Consider the following 19,588-nt stretch of genomic DNA (forward strand, 5'->3'; position numbering starts at 1 on the left):
GTGCTTATTTAAAACCTCCACCTAAAATGTTAAAACTTCACAATATTACAGAAAATAATATGGTGACATAAAAGTGAGAACAAAACAAATAATTACAATATATATTTTTATATATATATATATATATATATATATATATATATATATATATATATATATATATATATATATATATATATATATGTGAAATAAAAACAAAAAAAATAAGTTGAAGTAAGTGTGCACATGTGATCGTGTGCAAGGGGCACATTGGCCTCAGCATCTGTACAATACATGAAAACTATGAGTGAAACAAATAAAACAGACAAAATGCATTAAGAAAGGCAGTTAAATGCTTTAAATATCTTGTATAACTTTTTGAAGATGAACAGTTTTTTTTCAGGTGGGAAAAGTTATTCCATAACTTGGTACCCCTAAATCTTAACGAAAATTGACCTCTGCAAGTGAGAACTTTAGCAGGATGAAGATCTGGTGATTGATGATGAATGAATGGTATGAATAAACCTGTGAATTTACTTTAAAGTAAATCTGAAACTGCTCATGTAAATATTCACTTCACATTTTTAGTTTTTGTTGTTTTAGTTTTAAAGTCATGATGTTACACACTCCGGTACAGTAGGTGGTGTTACATTTAATGCGGATTTGTAGTTCGCCGAAGAAGAAGAAGAAGAAGACTTCCGCCTAGCGACGTAACATCCGGCCGCCAACCTCGACAGTAGTTTTTCGCGGTAAAATGAAATGGACTTCAGATTTATTCCGAGCTATTGTCTCCAACATTTAACTCGTAGCTAATTGTTTTGGACTTTGTGTTTAAGAAAAATCTCTTTTTTTAAGCGGTCCGTGTTGTTATGAAGTGAGAGATATAGCTAACGTTAGCTACTGAAGCTTCACCATAACAACTGGAGTTAACTTACGGCTGATCTCTAACTACTAAGTAACTAACTAACTTTCGTCCTAATTAAGTTACTTTACAACATATTAACAATGTCAGCGGTAACATCAGAAAGCTTAAAGTCAGAGCTGGAAATGTTCGACATACCCTGCCAAGATGACTCCGTCCTGGACAAGAGTAAGCATTAATCTATTGCTATTAATTGATTATTGTCATATTATGCCGTATTTTTGTGGCTGTTTAGTAATTAATAAAAATGTGGTTTCTTGTCATTTATGATCTATCCTTATATGAGCTTTTATCTTGTTTTATCTGGCTTTGTAGTTTTGTTCCCAATAACATCAACAACCTCTGTTACTGCAGAGGAAAATGTGCCAAATTTGGCCAAAATGTGGCACATATATCATATCAGTGTTAATTAGTGTGTACAGTCTTTATTAAATTATTGTTATTATAATTAACCTTTATTATACCTCGAAAGAACATTCAGGAGAAATCTCCATTTACAATAACAAGTAAAGTGCAAAAAAATATTAGGTAAAATAAAATAAAGGAAAATATTAGGAAAAACAAAATAAAGCGATGAATAAATACAAGTAAACAGATTAGATTACGGTGCAGTTAAAAACAATTTGCAATAAATTGCTCTGCTTCCTTTCCTTTCCTTTGTTTCTCTTCTGTCTCTTAGTGGTGGAGCAGTGTATCTGTAACAGGATACAGGCAGATGAGATAGTGCTGGAGTGGGTGGCTTTCAGCACCACGAAAGATGGACTAAAACTCACCCAGGAAACCCTGGAGCAATTCGAACATGAGGTAACCGAGTTTATATTTTCTAAGTAAGTCATAATATATTAAATATTATGGATTTCTGATATTGTTGGTTTGACCTTTGCTCTCTGCTGTCGGTACACTGTCCTCAGCATCAGTTTGTATTTACAGCGTGTTTCCCCTCTCTCGGCAGGTCTTAAACAAGAAGAGTAAATCCAAACAAGGCCACAGAAGAGATGAAACTCATAACAGAACCAGAGACATCCACTCACTGCAGGAGTTGTATCCTTTACATTAAACTCTCAGCAACATTTTAACATTAAATATCCAGCAACACTTCTTTCAGGAGTCTGTCAGAATTTGTTAGCTGTAATGTCATTGTATTACAGACCTTGACATATTATGTATTCAGAATCAAAGCTGAGGAAGAGGAGGAGAATCTACTGGATGCTTACTCTACTCCTGCTAAGGTAAGTTGTGCTGTGTTGTAGTAGTATAATAGTGGTATGTTGAACCTACAGGGTTTCTTTTTAGGTCTGCACTTTTAGAGCTAAGCTAAGATATAGGAAGTGTGGCTCACTGTCTGCCCCTCTTCTTGACATGTTCTTTATATAGCTATGTTTTAACAGCTTACTCACTTAGTATCCTCTTTCCCTGACTTTGTGTGATTGTGCAGGGCTCTCAGAAACGAGCACTCACGACCCCAGAACACCCCCATTCAAAGAGGAGTGTAGCTCTGCTGGCCAGCCCCGGCCTGCTGCTGTCTCCTGCCAGCTTCTCTCCCAGGTACTGAGTCCTAAAGCTGCTGAAAAACAGCTGGATCTCTAAACGTGTGCAAATAATGCGTTCTAGTTTTGATGTTGGTTCACTGCTTTTATTCTTTAAGTAATGTGATGTAAGTATTAAATCATATATCATTATACATGTCCGTTGCTCAAAACCATAACATAAACATAATACTTTAATAATGGTGAGAATCCAAAGATGCAGGATGGACTTTAATTCTTACTGACTGTTCAGATGAGTTTGACACACTCTAAATGGTTATTTAAGTGAAAATATCACACAACTTAAGCGTCAAGATGACATTAATGACTTTAACTATCATCACTTGTTCTGGTGAGCATTAGTTGTCACCTGACTCAACCTTTTTCCTCGTCTGTCTTTGCAGTGCAACTCCCTCACAGAAGTACAGCCAGCGTGGGGCAAAGGGAGAGGTGGTGGTCACGTTCGGGGCTGTGCAGGGAACCCGTTGGGTCGGCAGGAGGACTCCTGGTGCAGGAGTCCAGCTGGAGCTGCTTGAAGGGCCCGAGGAGAGCCTTCGTTGCAGCTACAAGTTCATGTTCCAGAGGCTGCGGGACATTCGAAATGGTGAGAGAAATAAAAACAGAAGAAAGTGCTCACTGTGTCCATAAAACTAAAAAGGAGAGAGTTACTCTCTTAGTTACATTTTGGTATATTTTTAATGTTATGGAGGAAAAAAATGTACAACTCAAAACTAGTGTGATTGTATCTATGCTTGTAACCATACATAAAAAGTGCCATAAATAGCACAACACTGAGTTCATTATAAGGTCATAACACGCTCACCTAAAATGTATCAAGGCTACAACTTGAAAGAAACTAAACACCCTGATTATATGAATGTAGACGGTACCTTATAACTTTTTTGCACTTGTTGCCCATTTATAATGCAGATCTTTGCATTTGTCTTCCTCAGTGTTGACAGAGAAGATTGAGGAGCTGGGTGACAGTCTCCGGTCGCACTTTAACATCGAGGAGTTCTCTCCCGTCTCTCTTCCTGCTCAGGTACAGCAGTGTAACTATTTGATGATTTATATATATGTCTGATGATTTGTATATTCTATATATATATTATCATCTTAAAACTTCTGGCACTTTTCTCCAACCAGGCAGCTGATAGATTTACAAGCTTTTAGTTTTAAAATGTGAGAGCTGGTTAGTGCTTAACATTTGAATAGGCAGATGTTAGTCATGAACCTAAATGTTCCCGTCTTTTATAGAGGTAATTGTAGAAACCGCATGGTATGTGGACCCCTGCTCAATTTGACCCCTAGCTGTGACTTCACATCAGCCTATTTATGTGTACTATATTTGTATAATTCACACTTTCCTGACTGCTCATTCTGATGTTTATTTCTCTCCACCTGTAGGACAGTATAACTGTGCTGGGTCAGGTGTGCTGTGACAGTAATGGAAAACTGAACGCACAGTCAGTCCTGTTGGAGGCGGGTCCAGAGCAAGGTGGTCAGCAAGTACCTTTGGACCTATCAGAGCTCAAAGAGTACTCCCTGTTTCCTGGTCAGGTGAGCGAAAGGAAACGTCTTGTCTTGACAGATCAACCTACAAATAACTGCTTTGAAAGTCCTTTTTGAACTGAATAAAAACATATTTTAGACATTATTGACTACGTGTAACAATTGAACACACACTGAGCGGTGGTGTCTCCTTTGCCTGTGCACTGAGTTTGTGTGCAGCAGGTTATAAGTCCACCAAGAGTAACAGAGCTAGCCAAAGACCTGGGCTTGAGACTTGCCCAGCGTCTGACCGAGAACTCTGACAACAACAACAACAACAACAACAACAACAACCACTGCTACATAAAAATAATGTGTAGGAAACTGTACAGATACACGCATTGTCACAGGCAGAATGCTCCTCCTTCTTATTCACTTGTTGCCATGTTTGCATCTCTTTCCAAATGGAGTATAGTTATTCTGTCCTGTTTCCTCAGGTGGTGGTGATGGAGGGAATGAACACAACAGGGAGAAAACTGATGGCCTCTAAACTCTATGAGGTGAGCAACAATTTAACACATTTTCTATGTTACGGTGTGTTGGAGTATGAAATAATGCCATACTTATTGAAATATTGTTTGAACATTTAAATGAGAAGGTGCAGAGTATCTCAGCTTTTAGAATCAGGGTCTATTTGAGTATCTTCTGTTAATAGTTTTGTCTTTTTTAGGGAGTCCCTCTTCCTTTCTACACTTCTGAGGTGAAAATGGAGACGGATGAAGGTAAGGAGCGATGTTGTTATGATGCACAATACAAACATCAGTGCCTCCTGCTACTGACTAACATAACTAAAGTAAACACCTTTTTCACAGTCTGTAACATTTGCTGTAAATTCGGAATATGTACATACAGAAAGCTCTGAACTTCAAAAGGAGGCATGTCTGAATTTCTCATGTGTCTTTTAGTTCTTTGTCGCTTTCACGTCCATGAAAACATTCCTTTTCTTATGCAATGCCAGATCCCATGAATGTCCTGGTGGCCTGCGGACCGTACACCCCCTCTGACAGCCTGACCTTTGACCCTCTGCTGGACCTAATCAATGTCATTGTCAGGGACCGTCCTGACGTCTGCCTGCTGGTATAGTTTCTCTTTTTGTTGCTTTGCAGTCTGTAGTTCTCCCACATTTAGCTGAACACAAATGCTCATATCTGTTCCTCCGTAATTGTTAAATAATTTACAGGACTGCATGTTATACGTGTCTGTTTCTTAATCCTCTCTTCTCTTCTCCAGTTGGGCCCATTTGTGGATTCCAAACATGAGCAAATTGAGGTACGTTTAGCAGTTTGTGTCCTCATCTAAGATCATTATCTTCTTCAGGAACCAGTATTTAGCATTCAAGTCAAAACACTGCAATGTGATCTCTTTTTGTCCATCCAAAATGTCGATCGTTCAAATCAAGCTGGTTGGTGATGAATATGTGTGACCGAGTCCTCTGTTTCCCAATCAGAAAGCCCAGGTGACTGAAACCTTTGAGACCATTTTCTCAAGATGTATTGAAAGCATCGTGGACGGCACCAAAAGGTATGTTTCATATCTTCTTTAAGCTGGAAAGGACTTTATCTGTCCCAATCTGACACTTTTTTGCTAGAATTTGCATGTTAACACTGGCTCAGTCGCACAATTGTTTGACAATTTCATCCAGATGGTAGCAAAACAATCATCATCCTCAGCTGTAGTTTGTGCCATACGCTGATTGGCAAATGTTAGCATGATAAATATTTTAAACATTACACTTGCCGCTTTGTTATTGTGAGCATGTACAGCACCGCTGTATCTTATTACAACCACAGCTGTAAACTCTTGTTGTCTTTGTTCTATAATGACGCCTCATGTTTTCTTCTGCCCAGTGTCGGCTGTCGTCTGGTGTTCGTGCCCTCACTGAGAGACATCCACCATCATTTCATCTACCCGCAGCCTTCCTTCACCCTTCCGAACCTCAGCAAGGACCAGGCCCAGGTCAGACACAAAGATTTTATATGTAGGATTTTATATGTAGATGAGACAAACTGCTGTTAGTCTAACAACCATACACATGTAACAGGCTTGTGAGCAATCATACCACAATAAATTTAATAGTATGATTTAAAACTTATTGATTATTGATATTAACATGATCTAAATAGAGGTATTTTTTCTCATTTTGTTAAATCTAATCAAAATTCAGTCTTTACTCAAGTCTCAGTTGTGATAATCAAACAGAGGAACTTAGAAATTGTTCAGTTTTGTCAGTGATCATATTTCATGATCAGCTGAATGTAATATTTCTCTTCATACTGTGCAGCGTGTGACGCTGGTCCCTGACCCCTGCACCCTGCTGATCGACGGTGTGACCTTTGGCTTGACGTCCACGGACATCTTGTTCCACATGGGAGCGGAGGAGATCAGCTGGTGAGGAAGGCTGAGTGCATTAGCAGAAATTCTCTTCGTAATAGTCACAAACTTTCTTTTGCATCAGTGGAGTTGAGATAAATCGGATCAGTAACAGTTGTTTAAAAACGGCTTTGGTTTTGTGTTGCAGCGGAACTGGATCGGACAGATTCTCACGCATATTAAAGCACATGTTGACCCAGAGGAGGTGAGAGGAAACGGGACTTAAAGCAGGTTATTTATTCTATTTTCTAGTTTTATGTTGCCTCGTGTTAACTGCTGTGTTTCTGTTTTAACTTTCAGTTACTACCCGCTGTACCCGCCTGTGGAGGAGGTGAACATGGACTACGAGAAGTTCCAGAGCTTCGGTCAGATGGCGGTTACTCCCGACGTTCTCATCGTCCCCTCTGAGCTGCGCTACTTTGTTAAGGTACAGCGTTCACATACCAGACTGCAGCCTGTAAACAGACATTTATTCCACTTTTATCATCATTTTTAAAAATCTAATACAGTTAGATGCCTTGATTAAACCCTTAATCTTCACCTTATCCTTCACTCAGGATGTGATCGGCTGTGTATGTGTAAATCCTGGACGTCTGACCAAAGGCCAGGTGGGCGGGACGTACGGCAGACTTCTCATTCAGCGCAGCACCTCATCAGAGGACCAGAAGAGAGTGAGCCCCTGTGTGGCTGCTCAGGTGGTGAAAATCTAAGCAGAAGGACTCAAAATTCTTATTGACACCAGAAATGAGCTGCATTTAACAAACTGATGTAAAATATGTATAAAAAACAGTTTAAACCAACTGACTTGTTGGTTTATTTTTATATGAGTAATAAACATGTGGGGATGACCTGATCAGCAGATATGTACTCTGGAAGAAGATGTCTTGGCTTTGAATATTTGTCACTCAGATACAGCAGCAATAACAATGTCTTTTCAATAAATTATTGTCACCTTTTGTACTATGTTGGGTACGAGTATTCTCTTACATCTACCAGTGTTGTTATTATCCTGTAGTTAAAAAGCTTCTATGGCTCTGAAAATCATTGTTGAATATGTTTGTTTAATGTTTAAAGCACAGTTTAATGTGATGATTATTCCAAGTGAGAGATGTTGAAATTTTGATGAAAATGACAAATTTGAATCCTGTCTCATCAAACATCAGGAAACAAAACTACAAATGACTGTCCTGCCGTAACAGGCTGCTGTTTCACCTCCTTTTCATCCCTTGTTTGAATAAAAGTGTGGTATGTCTGAGTCCTTTGGCCTCAGGAGGGTTGGGGTACATTTAGTCGTAAAAATGGTCGAACTCGTCAGAGTCGCTCTGTTGATCCGTCTTTGACGATGTGAGTTGAAAAATCTCCACTTTGTCACAAACTGCTGGAAAAGAAATGGACGTAAATCAGAATCAAATATTTCTGTATTCATTTCATCTTGACTGTAATTAGATGATAATGCTGTACCTTTGGGTTTCTCCTCAGTTTTTGGGTCCTTTTCTCTAAAAATGTAAAGAAAAATAAAAGTCATTAATATTTCAGGATTGTGTTTTTACCGCGAAGATCTAAAACAAGTACTCACTCTGTTTTTTTTGTCTGTGTTTGAGGTGCGAGGAGATGCTCAATATCGTCCTCATCACTGATTTCATTTGAGTCATCGTTAGATGATCCTGTTTTGTTACCGTCCATCTCATCATTGTCTTCAGCTGACTCCTCTGGAATAATGTTGATCTTTCTAGGTCTGAAAACAATTTTTCACGTCATTCTTTTTCAGGTTTGAGTTGTGAGAAAATCATTAATTTTTTTTCTGTATTACCTGTTCTCCTGTGGTGAAATGATACTGTCGTCTGAGTCTCTTTCCTCCTCTACTTCTGCCTTGTCACTCCTCTGCTTGTCATCCTCCTCCTCATCTGACCCCCCATCATCATCATCATCGTCCTCTCTTTTGTCCTCACTTCCCTCACTCTCATCCTCATCCACCTCTTGATCCTGAGAAGAAGCCTGTTTCCTGACCTCATCATCTTCGTTCCTCAGCTTGTCGGATTGCTCTTCATCGTCTCTCTGATCCTCATCTGACTCCTGCTCCTCCATCTCATCCTCTGCTCCTGTTTCCTCCTCTTCTTCTACTATCGCATTCTTACTTGCAGAAACATCATCCTCATCATCTTCATCATCTTCCACACTTATGTCCTCTTGTTCTTCATCTCTTTGGCTGTTTGGCTCTTTGTCTTCACCACCTTCCTCATCATCTTCTCCATCTTCCAGTTCTGTCTTGTGCCCCGTTCCCTCCACAACTTTTTGTCCTGCACCGCTTTGTTTGGAGCTGCTGCTCTCCTGCTCCTCTGATTTATATGGGTCTCCATTTTCAAGTTGTATACTAACACTCCCTGACCCCTCATCCCTCTGGCATCCTGACTCGTCCCTGCAGCTTTCAGATTTTTCAACAGGACTTTGATTCCCATCATTTTCACTCCTGGATTCCTCCGACTCCTCACCAGTACAGTGACTCTCCTCATTGTGACTTTCGTGGACGTCTCCTCTGCTCCTGGTCCTCTCCTTTGCCACCTTCTCCATCCTTGGTGATTCAGCGACCACATCTTCAACCCTCCTTGTCTTTTTACTGCTGCTGCTGCCTTTCTCTGATGAGGCTTCACTTCCTGAAGTTTGGGCTGCTGCAGCCGAGGCAACGACAATGGCACTAGAAGTCCTGGATGACCTGAGAGAGAAATTCATGAAAAAAGAGATTATTGTACAAATTAAAGTATTGTTACATGATAATAACGTAGCTCCATGGTCAAAAGGGACCCAAATAAAGTAGGTGGACACCCAAATACTACATCCGTATGTGGGACGCTTCATACAAGACGTTGGTATCTGGCTGCAGGAATTTGCTCCTATTTTCTCGGAGCCTCCATGAGTTCAGACACTGACGTAAGCAATAAACCCAACCTGGAGTAGGTGCTGAAAAAAGGTAAAGGTTTTCCCCCAAACAGCTGCCACAAAATTTTAGACACTCGATTGTCTAAAATATGATTGTGTACTGTAGCATTAAAATTTCCCTTAATTGGAAGTAAATGGCCACACCATGGGTTTTGTGCACACATGAATGTGAATGTACTGCATCTACAGCATACAGTACGTTAACCTGAGCTGCTTTACAATTTGCCTCTGATGGCAGCGAGCTAACATGCAAGGGACTGACCTAACTATGAGGAGCAACTGGGGTTCAGCATCTCGCTCAAAGACACCAAACCTGCGACTAATGGACAACCAGGCCTACTCCCTGAGTCACAATCATCGGAGAGAGAGAGAGGGAGAGAGAACAGGAAGAAAAAGAAGAAGATAGGAAGACAAGGGGGGAACTGCTGCTTCAACCCAGCTATTCAAATACTTAGACTAAGTCAGGCCCAATTTTATTTATATAGCCCAATAATATATTTGTATTGCTCTTTTTGTACTGTTATTTGTACATACTAATCAAAATTTTAATTTCTTAAATGTTATATTCTTCTTTCATATTACACTACTTTCTCAACAAATCCCTGGCAAATGCAAATTCATTTAAACATACATAACTGTGGGGAAATGACAGATGGCAGATAACACATTTTTCTTTAACAGTCTGTTAACAGTCTGAATATCATACCACTTTCCCTCCATCATCAAACAAGGAATAACTCCCCGAAAAAATCCTTTAACAGTGACAAAGACATTGCATCACTTTCAAGGATAACATATCAAAAATTGCTAGGAACCACTTACAGAAATTGGCATCTATAATAAGAAGTAAAGTACATAATTAAATTGTGTGCAACACTAATAATGGACAGATGGGATTTTCAGCTGTTTGGAAGAACATGTGAAGTAGACAAGCAGGGAGGGACATAATATAGAGAAGAAAAGAGGGGTAGCTGAATGGGTTACAGCAAGATATAAATTGGAAATGCATGATAAATCTATCAAGAATACAATGACTTACTCCTGAGAGCTGCAGCTTTCTCTCTCTGAGGAGGTACACTGTTCTCTTCCTCTCTTCTCCCTCTTCTTCTTCTTCTTCTCTCTGCTCGCCTGACTGGAATCCCTGCTGCTCTCGCTGCTCCCTGCGTGGCCACTGGATAGACGAACTAGGTAAAGGACGTAGACAGACACACAGATATTACAGGAAGATGCATGATTAAAAAACATCTTACACAACAGAAGATATGTGCCTGTCAACCTGCAGGTCCAACCTGGTTTGATGTCCAGCTCCTGAGATGAATTACTGCTCCTGCTTCCACCGCCTATCTCTGTCTTTGATCTTGGTGCTCTGCTTGTCTCAGCCTCATCTGCAACAACAGGTGCCACCCCTCTATCATGAGGAGGCTCCTCCATGTAGAGCTGACCCAACAAAGCCTCATAGCCTGAAGGTATCCCAGCTCCACCAGAAGCCCAGAACCAGGAGTGGTCAGGCTGAGAGGAGGCCCAGCCTGGTGGAATCTGCCTGGGCTGGGGGTGGTGGTGACCAGGAGTGACAGCGAGGTGCTGGAGATGGAATGGATGAGGATGTGGGAGGAAAGATGGAGGAGCTTGAGAGGAAACCTGAGGCTGATAGGGCACTCTGACAGGAAACCTGAAAGTGTGGGGTTGAGAGCGAGTCAGCCAGGTTGAAGGAAGGGTGTCATCTTGGTTGTAGTTGAAGTGACTGTTTTGACGGTGGTACTCCTGAGGTGCAGAAACTTTCTGAGGCTTTTTAGTTGGGGCTGTAGACAGAGATACATGTTAGATGGGAGTTTGTACTGTACGGGTGAAGTAGGACTTACTTGCTCACTGTAAATATCTGAGCCAAACAGTTCCCCACACAACTGAACTGTGGGAAATAGTTTGTGAAACATTCATGTAAAGTAACTAATTTGTTAAAGTCCCTTATGTTCCCTGACCTTCTTTGATAATGTATTCAATTCTCAGATTTTACTGTCTGTAAATGCCCCTAAAATCAAGAATATATGTGGCAATAACATTCCTTAAATCAAGCAAGGAAGAGGACAAACCTTGTGAAAGTAAAGGTCGATCTACAGAAGACTTTGTCACTTGTTCTTCTGTATTTTCCAGACACATCTTCAAATACTCATCTATCCTCTGTCCAGGAAAAACATGTTGGCACACAGTGTACAATCAACAGAAGTGTGTGAAGAGTGAAGAGCAGAATCATTATTAACACCTGTTTGCATCTGTTTTATTTAAACAAAGGGTAGCTCATATTTAGCCGTAAACTGTTAGATGATTAAAGGGTGTTTTTCAGTCTTTGTGATTAAATACTTAGCTGTATTCTTAAGTTACATATTTTGTATTTTCAAGTGCTGTGCATTGCTGCTACCTTCCTTTGAGCAGCTTCTGTTTTCTCCTTGAATTGCTGCTCCCAGCGAGGGGAGCTCTCCTCCAAGTACCTCTCATACTCTATCTGCAGGGGTCAAAGGTCAAGGTGAAGACACAACATCAGGGATTTAAATAAGGCAAGAGAACATTTCTGTGTGTGATTATGTGTGTGTGTGTGTGCGCGTGTGTACCCGAATAGTTTTCATGGCAGCAGTGCGGGCCATCATCTCTCTCAGTGTGTCCTGAGCCTCCTCAAACTGTTGCAGCAGCAGCTTGTTGTGTTGCTGGGCTGCTCTCTCTCTCTCCTTCAGCTCCTGCCAGTGTTGTTGCAAATGCTTCATCCTTCTGCAGGAAACACACATGCAGAGTCAGATACAGAAACCTGCACAAAGGTTTGTTTGTTTTACTTATAAATATACATATATATATATTGATACAAAGCATGTTTTCTATGAACTTACAGATTTTGGGAACTCTGATGAGTTGAAAAGTCAGCTTGCAACGTCATTGACCTGTTGAGACTGTAAGGGAAAGGGACAGTTCATCAAAATACAGCATCAGAGACATCCCCCAACCCCCCACAGATCATAAACTACACTAGTGCTGAACAGTACAAATCTTTATTATAGAAAAAGCACATGATGCAAATTATTTTGGGGGGTTGGTGGTTTTTTTGTAATTACATAATAAATCAAATTGTGATTTAACACAAAAAAAACCCAAAACCCACATCTTCCACTCCAGTTTTCTTGTCAGCATAAAACTTCTTACCTCTTTTTTAGACTGTGTTCTTTGCGATTTGTGATCGTGTTGAAGGTTTCTCTGTCCATGCCGGTCAGATGCCCAAGAGACAGTAAATTCTCCCTCGGTGCAGCCATGACTGCATGCTCTCAGTAGATGCAGAGATTAACAGGGATTAAGGTCTGTGCTTTGGGGGAGGGACCAAAAACGTGTTGTCAATCCTAACGTAGGTGTGGTGTTGCAGTGAGAGCTCTTACAGGTAACTAGGTTACTTAAAAGGTCCAATTAAATTACTTTCCCATGAAAAATAACAATTCAGACACACAATTCACATATTGAACAAATACAAGATATTACTGAAAAGGGATTGCATTATAAATCTTAACCTCTTAATGGGCACCACAGTTGCGTGCACAAGCCTGAAAATAATTTACTCAAAATAGGAAGGTTACTGTTTTTCAATCATTTTGATTACAGTCATAGCCCAAGTCTCATTTAAAAGGTAAACCTTAAAATTTTACCACAAGAAAGTCAGAATCAGGGTTGGGAAGGTTACTTTGGAAATGTAATAGATTACAGATTACTAGTTACCCTAGTAATCTGTAATCTAAACCTAAACCTAATTAAAATATAATTAGTCATGTGACTATTTCAATAACTTAATCAAAATAATGTAACTTATTACATTTGATTACTTTTCTAATTTTCTCATGAATGTTTTCAGCTGTTAGAGTAAGTTCAGGTGTTTTTCATGGATACTGACATGGTTTATGAGATCATATCTTATAAAGCAAGATATACCTCTCCTTTTTTAAATGTATTCATTAGTTCATGTAGATTTTGGAATATAAAATAAAGATATTTTATGAAAAGATTTCAAGGAATTAAAAGCAGCAATATATGGATTCAGTAACATGGTAAACATTAAAAAATGAGGAAAAAACTCTCCTCCTGAGCAAAATCTTCAGATATAACCCACTTTGTAATCATCAAGATTTTCATAAGTAAAGGAGTAATACAGGTAAGTTTCCCCAATAACTGTAATGGATTAATTACATTTATTTTGTAATTAAATAACATAGCGCCCTTACATGTAACTAGTTACTCCCAAACACTGATCAGAATATAGTATATAGAACACAATGCCACCCAGGGTGTCCCAACCTGTTAAACCTGTCGTTTAAGAGGTTAAATATCCAACAAATGTCCACCGTTTGAACACAAAACTACACTAAAATCCACATTACGCTTTTATTTGTATTTTGAAGGAAGCGGAACCACAGTATCTTGTTGCATTGCGGATGTATTTTCATGTAACACCCTTTACGATAAACTTGATTCCGTCCAGCAGCAGAGCGTTGTGAGCAGAGAGGCTTTAAAGAAAAATCTGGGCAACATTTCAGCTCTTATGTCACATGTATTAGTCCTAACGATATATTAACCATCATAGATACGTTTCATTTACCTCTAACCTCTGTTGGAAAGCTAATTAAGCTAACGAAGCTAAATGAGTCCCTCCATTAAAGTCTCCATCAAGCTGTGAATCAAACCAGGCGGAGAGAGGAAGCATGACGAGTTTTGCCAGTAAAGTATTTTGCAGGGTGGAGAGGATATGCCACCACCTCCCTGTGCTCCTCAACACCTTCCTGGTCTTCTCCATCACCGGGGAGGTCAGCTACCTGGTCCTGGTCGAGGCTCCCCTGGAGGCAGAGCAGAAGAAGACTGTGTGGTCGTCCCGGTGGAAGGCGTTGCACCTGCTGGTCCAGTACTTCATGCTGGGGAACATCTGCTGGAACGCGCTGCTCTTCGTCAGGACCAGTCCCAGCATCAAGGGGGTGTTCCTGGGAGGAGAGGGCATGGGTCAGGGCTGGAGGTGAGTTTTGTTACAAGCATAAGGCTTTAATAATATGATCATGCTGTATAAATGAACTCTATATTTGCATGGCTGCTGTAGTTATGCACTTAAAGGACGGGTTCACAATGTTACAAGTCTGCCTATTAAACTCTATTGAAATTGAAACCGGTTTTTCTTGCTGTAGTCATTCCTCCTATTAATACTGGCCATGCACTTATGTAAGTGAATCCAGAAGCCTCCTCCTGTGGAATAAAAGTTTATTTGAACCTGATATAAGTTGTCCAAATCAGTCAAATCAAGTAGATATCTTTAGATGTTGACAGTCTTTTAGAGCCTCTTTTTGCTACTATACTTCCACTGCAGCTCAACAGGGAAACACAAAGAGGGAATTTGATGCTAAAAAGACTGTAGATGTGGCAGATATGCATTTGATATGACTAACTCAGACTGCTAAAGCCTCAGATAAAATTTGAAATGCATTTTTGCACTAAAATACTGTGTGGACACACTGTGGATTTTGGCCACCATCACTTTGAAACCATATTTGTGTCTACAAATGTCTATATATGAGTCACATTGAGTGCCCCGTGTGCCTTGAGTGGCAGCATTTGTATTTGCTGTTTTTCCTCCACTCAGTTTTCCTTTAGTGCGTCACGTGTATTTGCAAGGTGTGGAAATCTTGGAAGAAGAAGAGTTACAACAGTTTATTGAATTTTCTAATATGGGTAAAATGAAAAAATGAAGAAACTTAAATTATCAGAGGAACCACAACATGATTCTTATAAATTGATGTAAAGATGTTCCTAGGATGTGCTACGTATGAACTATTTCCATTGCCTGAACTAATAATCATAGTTTTTATATTTTAGTGAGATTATTAAAACAGATTTATACTTTTTATCACCAAACTTCATGTGTGAATTGTCATTTAAGATCATCTCTGACCATAGATAATCATTTTTGTCTTCGTCTTTTTCCACAGGTACTGTTACACATGTGAGACACACACTCCTCCGCGCTGCTCCCACTGCTATGACTGCAAAGTGTGTGTGCTGCGGCGGGACCACCACTGTGTGTTTTTTGGCCAGTGCGTGGGTTTCCGTAACTACCGTTACTTCATCAGCTGCTTGTTGTTTATGTGGTCTGGGCTCCTGTACGCCACGCTGATGAATGCTGAGGTCTTCATTGTCATACTGAAAGAAGGCGTGACCGTGCACAGCGTGCTGCTGCTGCTCATACCCTGGATTATGCTCATTTCAGGTACCATCTGTTAAGGTTACTCTTACATACTAATAGGTAGAATGTAAAATTCCCATTCTGCTTTTAAAGTTGAGTAAGCTGTGACATACAGACCAGGTATGTTGAAGAAAGAAAGAAAGAAAGAAAATAATCTAACAGAAATACAACATTTGTATTCAATTGGAATTTACAGTTTGTCATCTTTGCTCTACAAAGATTTGACTTATTATTTTAATTGTTCCAGAGCATTTAAAATATGACTTCACATACATAAGAAAGATGTCTCTGCTTCATGCGCTGCATACTTCTTTTCTTTCTCGTCTGCTCTATTTTTATCTCCCAGAACTCTCTTGAGAGCGAGCTCCGGTCATAGTGTCCCATTAATCACACACTGGTCCACAGGGAACAGTCGTCACATTCATAAATACATGAAGATGACACATTAAAAATAGTGCTGAGTAATATGACGAGATATACCACGATAATAGAAATGTTTTTGCAAACTGTATTTGTTGGAATCTGTTCCTTTGTTATTTCTGGGTGTATCAGAACTTTGCAGGCAATGTTGCAGATTGAGCTGAATGATAAGATGATTCATTGATGCGTTGATTTACAGAAGATTAATTATCAACTATTTCCATAATTGATTCATTCAGTAACTTTTTTTAAGAAAACATCCAAATTCTCTGATTCCAGCTTCTTAAATATGAATTCTTCCTGGTTTATTTTGTCTTTAATGATAATAAAAAAATTAGGTTTTCAGGAAACAGTGAACTCTGTTTTTCACCATTTTCAGATTACTTATAGACTAGACTAATTGACTGATATAGAAAATAACTGACAGATGAATCGATAATGAAAATAATTGTTAGTTGGAAATTAGGGAACAGGATTATGTGATAGCAATTTAGATTTTTGTACTAATGTCAGAGATGTAATTTGCTGTTTTAGTTTAAAAAAAAATGTAATTCCTGGCAGACATTTTTCTAAGATCTCCTTCAATTTTAATCAAAATGATACTTTATGCTGGTGGTAATTGGATCTAGTGTTTAATCAGTGGTCCTGTCCCCTCTCTCTCACAGGTCAGGTCTCAGCACGTGCCTTTGCCTTTGCCTTCATTGCTGACACGTGTGTGGTGGGCTTCCTGCTGGTGTCCGCCTTCTTCTTCTTCCATCTCTTCCTGATGTTTCGGGGACAGACCACCAGGGAGTGGTACTCGTCGCGCAGACCCTACAACCTGGGAATCTTTGGCAATCTGCGTCACACCCTGGGCATTCACTGGTACCTTTGCTGGCTCTGCCCGCTCATCCCATCGCCTTCACCCGGGGACGGGATAAACTTCCAGGTCACAGGATCACTGGAACCTACCCGGTAACAGCTGAACGTCAGAGTTTTAACAGGCCTTTACTTCAGTGGTGATGGGTCACATTATTGGGGGTGGCAGCAAGGAAGATCACCTTGTTTCAAGAAGAGGAAGAAGGGGTATGGCAGGGAAGAAACAAGAATAGTATATGGTTGTTTGGGGTGTTACTTGGTATAATGGTCTACCAGTATCTTTACCTGCTAATTGTGGATTTACTGTTGTGAAGGTGCAGTGACGCTGCCTGACCTGAAGGTTATCTGTGCACTCAGTGAGGCTAGCCTCAGATTATTAACACAGAAATAAGCGCTGTTCACCTGGAGTACTGAGCACTGAAAATATAAGTTTGCTGAAAAGAGAATGTATTTATTGATTGTGAAAAAAATAACATTTTAAATCTTTATTAACAAGCAATCACTATTGCTGACAAGAAGTCTTGGGTGGCATCATATTGAGATCTGTGAGAGCAACAATTTAGCTGGGCTGTCCCCAAGTTGCCTGATCTGAAGTTAATAAAAATGTGGCGTCCACTGTTCATGGGTTCAGCCAAGGATTATAAAATACACCATCATTACACTCCTGTATGCTGCTGTGTGTTAGTTACTTGGACCATGATGTGCTGGTGTTTTCCACTCCGGCTCCAGGTGAAGTCCTAATTGTTATTGAATTTTGTTTGCACCCAGTGGGACATTGAGAGAGGATTCAAAACAATGTCTTAACTGTTAAATTACAACTACAGGATGGCATGTGTAAGCCCTGAAGCTAATAATCATCAGAAATCATACATGCTGTTGCAGTTTACAAACTAAAGTAATTTAGTGAATGCAGTTTTTAAAATCAAACTGTCAGTTTTAGTAAAGGACTAATACAGGTGTGTAACACCATGGCATGTACTCTCTTACAGCATTTAATGACAACTGGACTGGTTACCTCATCAAACCCCTTTTTTCCCCCATTTGCACTTTTAATTAACCACTTTTAATTCTCCTGGCCCTAAAGTGTGCCAACAACATTACTTTGTTTTTTGGATGCTCTAAGTTGTTTTTTGCCAAAAATTATATTAAAGCCAAAAATATTGTATTGTTAATTGTTTTTTATAAATAAATATGTCTCTTTCATTTCTTTTTTTGGTAGTGTTTCATTTAAATCACACAATTTGATGTTTGATTTTGTAATTTGAAAGTGCTTGAATAAATTGTGTTAAAATTGTTCATATTTTATTTTCTATGCCACTCTTTTTGTTGTTGTGGTGTGTTGTCATGATTAAATCAGGAACATAGAAATCTATTTAAAAAGCAGCTACACAACATTTATATAATTAATCACAGAAAAGGTTGTTTTAGGTTCTCCATCAGTCAGTACCGAAATAGGAAAAATGTAATTTTCTTATAATAATGCACTTTACACTTGGAATAATCTGCAAAAGGCCTTAAAATTAGATCCTTTACCACCACAGCTGTTCAAAGGCCTTATCACAGACCTTGTTTTAATTGATTGCAAATGTTTTTAAATTCACCATAATCTTATCTGTTTACCTGTATTTATTAGTTTTATTGTTCCTAATATTTTATTGTATTTATTTCTTTTCTTTTTATTTTATTTACCAAATATTATTTTGCGTTGTTGTTGTAGTTGTTTCTCGACACCATTGTAAATGAGGATTTCTCCGCAATAGTCTTTCGAGGTACAATATAAACATAATAATAATGATAAATAAAATAAAATAAAATAAATGACAGGTTAAATAAAGGATGTAATCAAGCTAGCTGTTTAAAAAATCTTAGAAATGTGATCATAACAAATTGAACACATCTGCGTAGTTGGAATTGTTACCATAGAAACCTGTACGTGTTACCATAGAAACTGTACGTTTTTTTTCATTGCTTCATTTTATCACCAGCTCAGATTCAAAGTATAACGTTACCGCCAGATACACGACAGGAGCCTGTAAACTCGGGCTTTTCTTGCTTGTTACGGCAGCCTGAGCGACAATTTAGTGGCGATAACTTTTTGAGTTTGGATTTCCTTGCTGGTAAGATATGTTAAAGCAGTTATCAGTTTAAACCGGTTTAAATCCGTTAGTGCGCCACTATGAAGTAGAGCAACACTAGCAGGTTGCTAACTATGCTAACTTGGAAGTTCATTTACATTAGCGTCAACTTCATTTTGTCCAGTTCCAGTTTTTATGTGTCTACAAACTGTAAAACACAGTAAAAAATGTGAGAATTTTGTCTAGATAAATAATACCCACTGCTCTGTAAAGGTATAATATGTCTAACGATATTCTCGTTTCATAAATGTAGTAATACTATTTAAATTTGGTCTATTTTGAGTTACCTTGCTGCAGGGTACAAAATCAGCACCAGCAAACAGCCAAATGCTGGCAAAATATGGAAGTTGCTGCTAGATTTGCTTCACTCCAAAACGAAGAAAAATAATGATATTAAGTTGCTTGTAAACTTTAAATATTAACTAGTCATTAGGCCAGGGGACTTAAAAGTTAATTTTGCACCCTGATCAACTGTTTTTTATGTTTTGTAGGAATTCATTACACTAGTCAATACTTTTCCTTTAAAATATCCACGGTGAAATCAATGTTTGAAAAGATTATTGCACAACCAATTTTATTTGCAGGTTCATGCTCTCTGCAAAGTTCACTTGCATCGAAAAAATGATGTATGTTATACTGTAAGTGACTA

At 39.1% G+C, this 19,588-nt stretch overlaps 2 protein-coding genes across 2 annotated transcripts; both read left to right on the forward strand.

The window, feature by feature from the left end:
* Positions 1–717: 717 nt before the first annotated feature.
* On the forward strand, positions 718–7,380 carry pola2 (polymerase (DNA directed), alpha 2). The gene is made up of 18 exons (XM_062425599.1): positions 718–1,069; positions 1,581–1,705; positions 1,854–1,942; positions 2,073–2,130; positions 2,337–2,446; positions 2,832–3,031; positions 3,381–3,469; positions 3,835–3,987; positions 4,416–4,478; positions 4,649–4,700; positions 4,937–5,055; positions 5,209–5,247; positions 5,426–5,499; positions 5,826–5,934; positions 6,260–6,366; positions 6,497–6,553; positions 6,649–6,775; positions 6,906–7,380. The coding sequence occupies exons 1-18, from the start codon at positions 985–987 to the stop codon at positions 7,056–7,058; spliced, it is 1,809 nt and encodes a 602-aa protein (XP_062281583.1). The 5' UTR covers positions 718–984; the 3' UTR covers positions 7,059–7,380.
* A 6,405-nt stretch (positions 7,381–13,785) lies between these two features.
* On the forward strand, positions 13,786–18,027 carry zdhhc24 (zinc finger DHHC-type containing 24). The gene is made up of 3 exons (XM_062425774.1): positions 13,786–14,308; positions 15,273–15,550; positions 16,612–18,027. The coding sequence occupies exons 1-3, from the start codon at positions 14,004–14,006 to the stop codon at positions 16,902–16,904; spliced, it is 876 nt and encodes a 291-aa protein (XP_062281758.1). The 5' UTR covers positions 13,786–14,003; the 3' UTR covers positions 16,905–18,027.
* Positions 18,028–19,588: the final 1,561 nt, after the last annotated feature.

The sequence above is a fragment of the Scomber scombrus genome, chromosome 9, assembly GCF_963691925.1.
Source record: "Scomber scombrus chromosome 9, fScoSco1.1, whole genome shotgun sequence".
NCBI lineage: Eukaryota > Metazoa > Chordata > Actinopteri > Scombriformes > Scombridae > Scomber > Scomber scombrus.

Bases quoted from the DNA above. Each gene is read 5' to 3' on its own strand.
- zdhhc24 (XM_062425774.1), top strand. From the start codon at position 14,004: ATGACGAGTTTTGCCAGTAAAGTATTTTGCAGGGTGGAGAGGATATGC. The intron at 14,309-15,272 runs GTGAGTTTTGTT...CTTTTTCCACAG, and splicing joins GGCATGGGTCAGGGCTGGAG to GTACTGTTACACATGTGAGA. The intron at 15,551-16,611 runs GTACCATCTGTT...TCTCTCTCACAG, and splicing joins CTGGATTATGCTCATTTCAG to GTCAGGTCTCAGCACGTGCC.
- pola2 (XM_062425599.1), top strand. From the start codon at position 985: ATGTCAGCGGTAACATCAGAAAGCTTAAAGTCAGAGCTGGAAATGTTC. The intron at 5,056-5,208 runs GTATAGTTTCTC...TCTCTTCTCCAG, and splicing joins GTCCTGACGTCTGCCTGCTG to TTGGGCCCATTTGTGGATTC. The intron at 6,554-6,648 runs GTGAGAGGAAAC...TTTAACTTTCAG, and splicing joins CACATGTTGACCCAGAGGAG to TTACTACCCGCTGTACCCGC.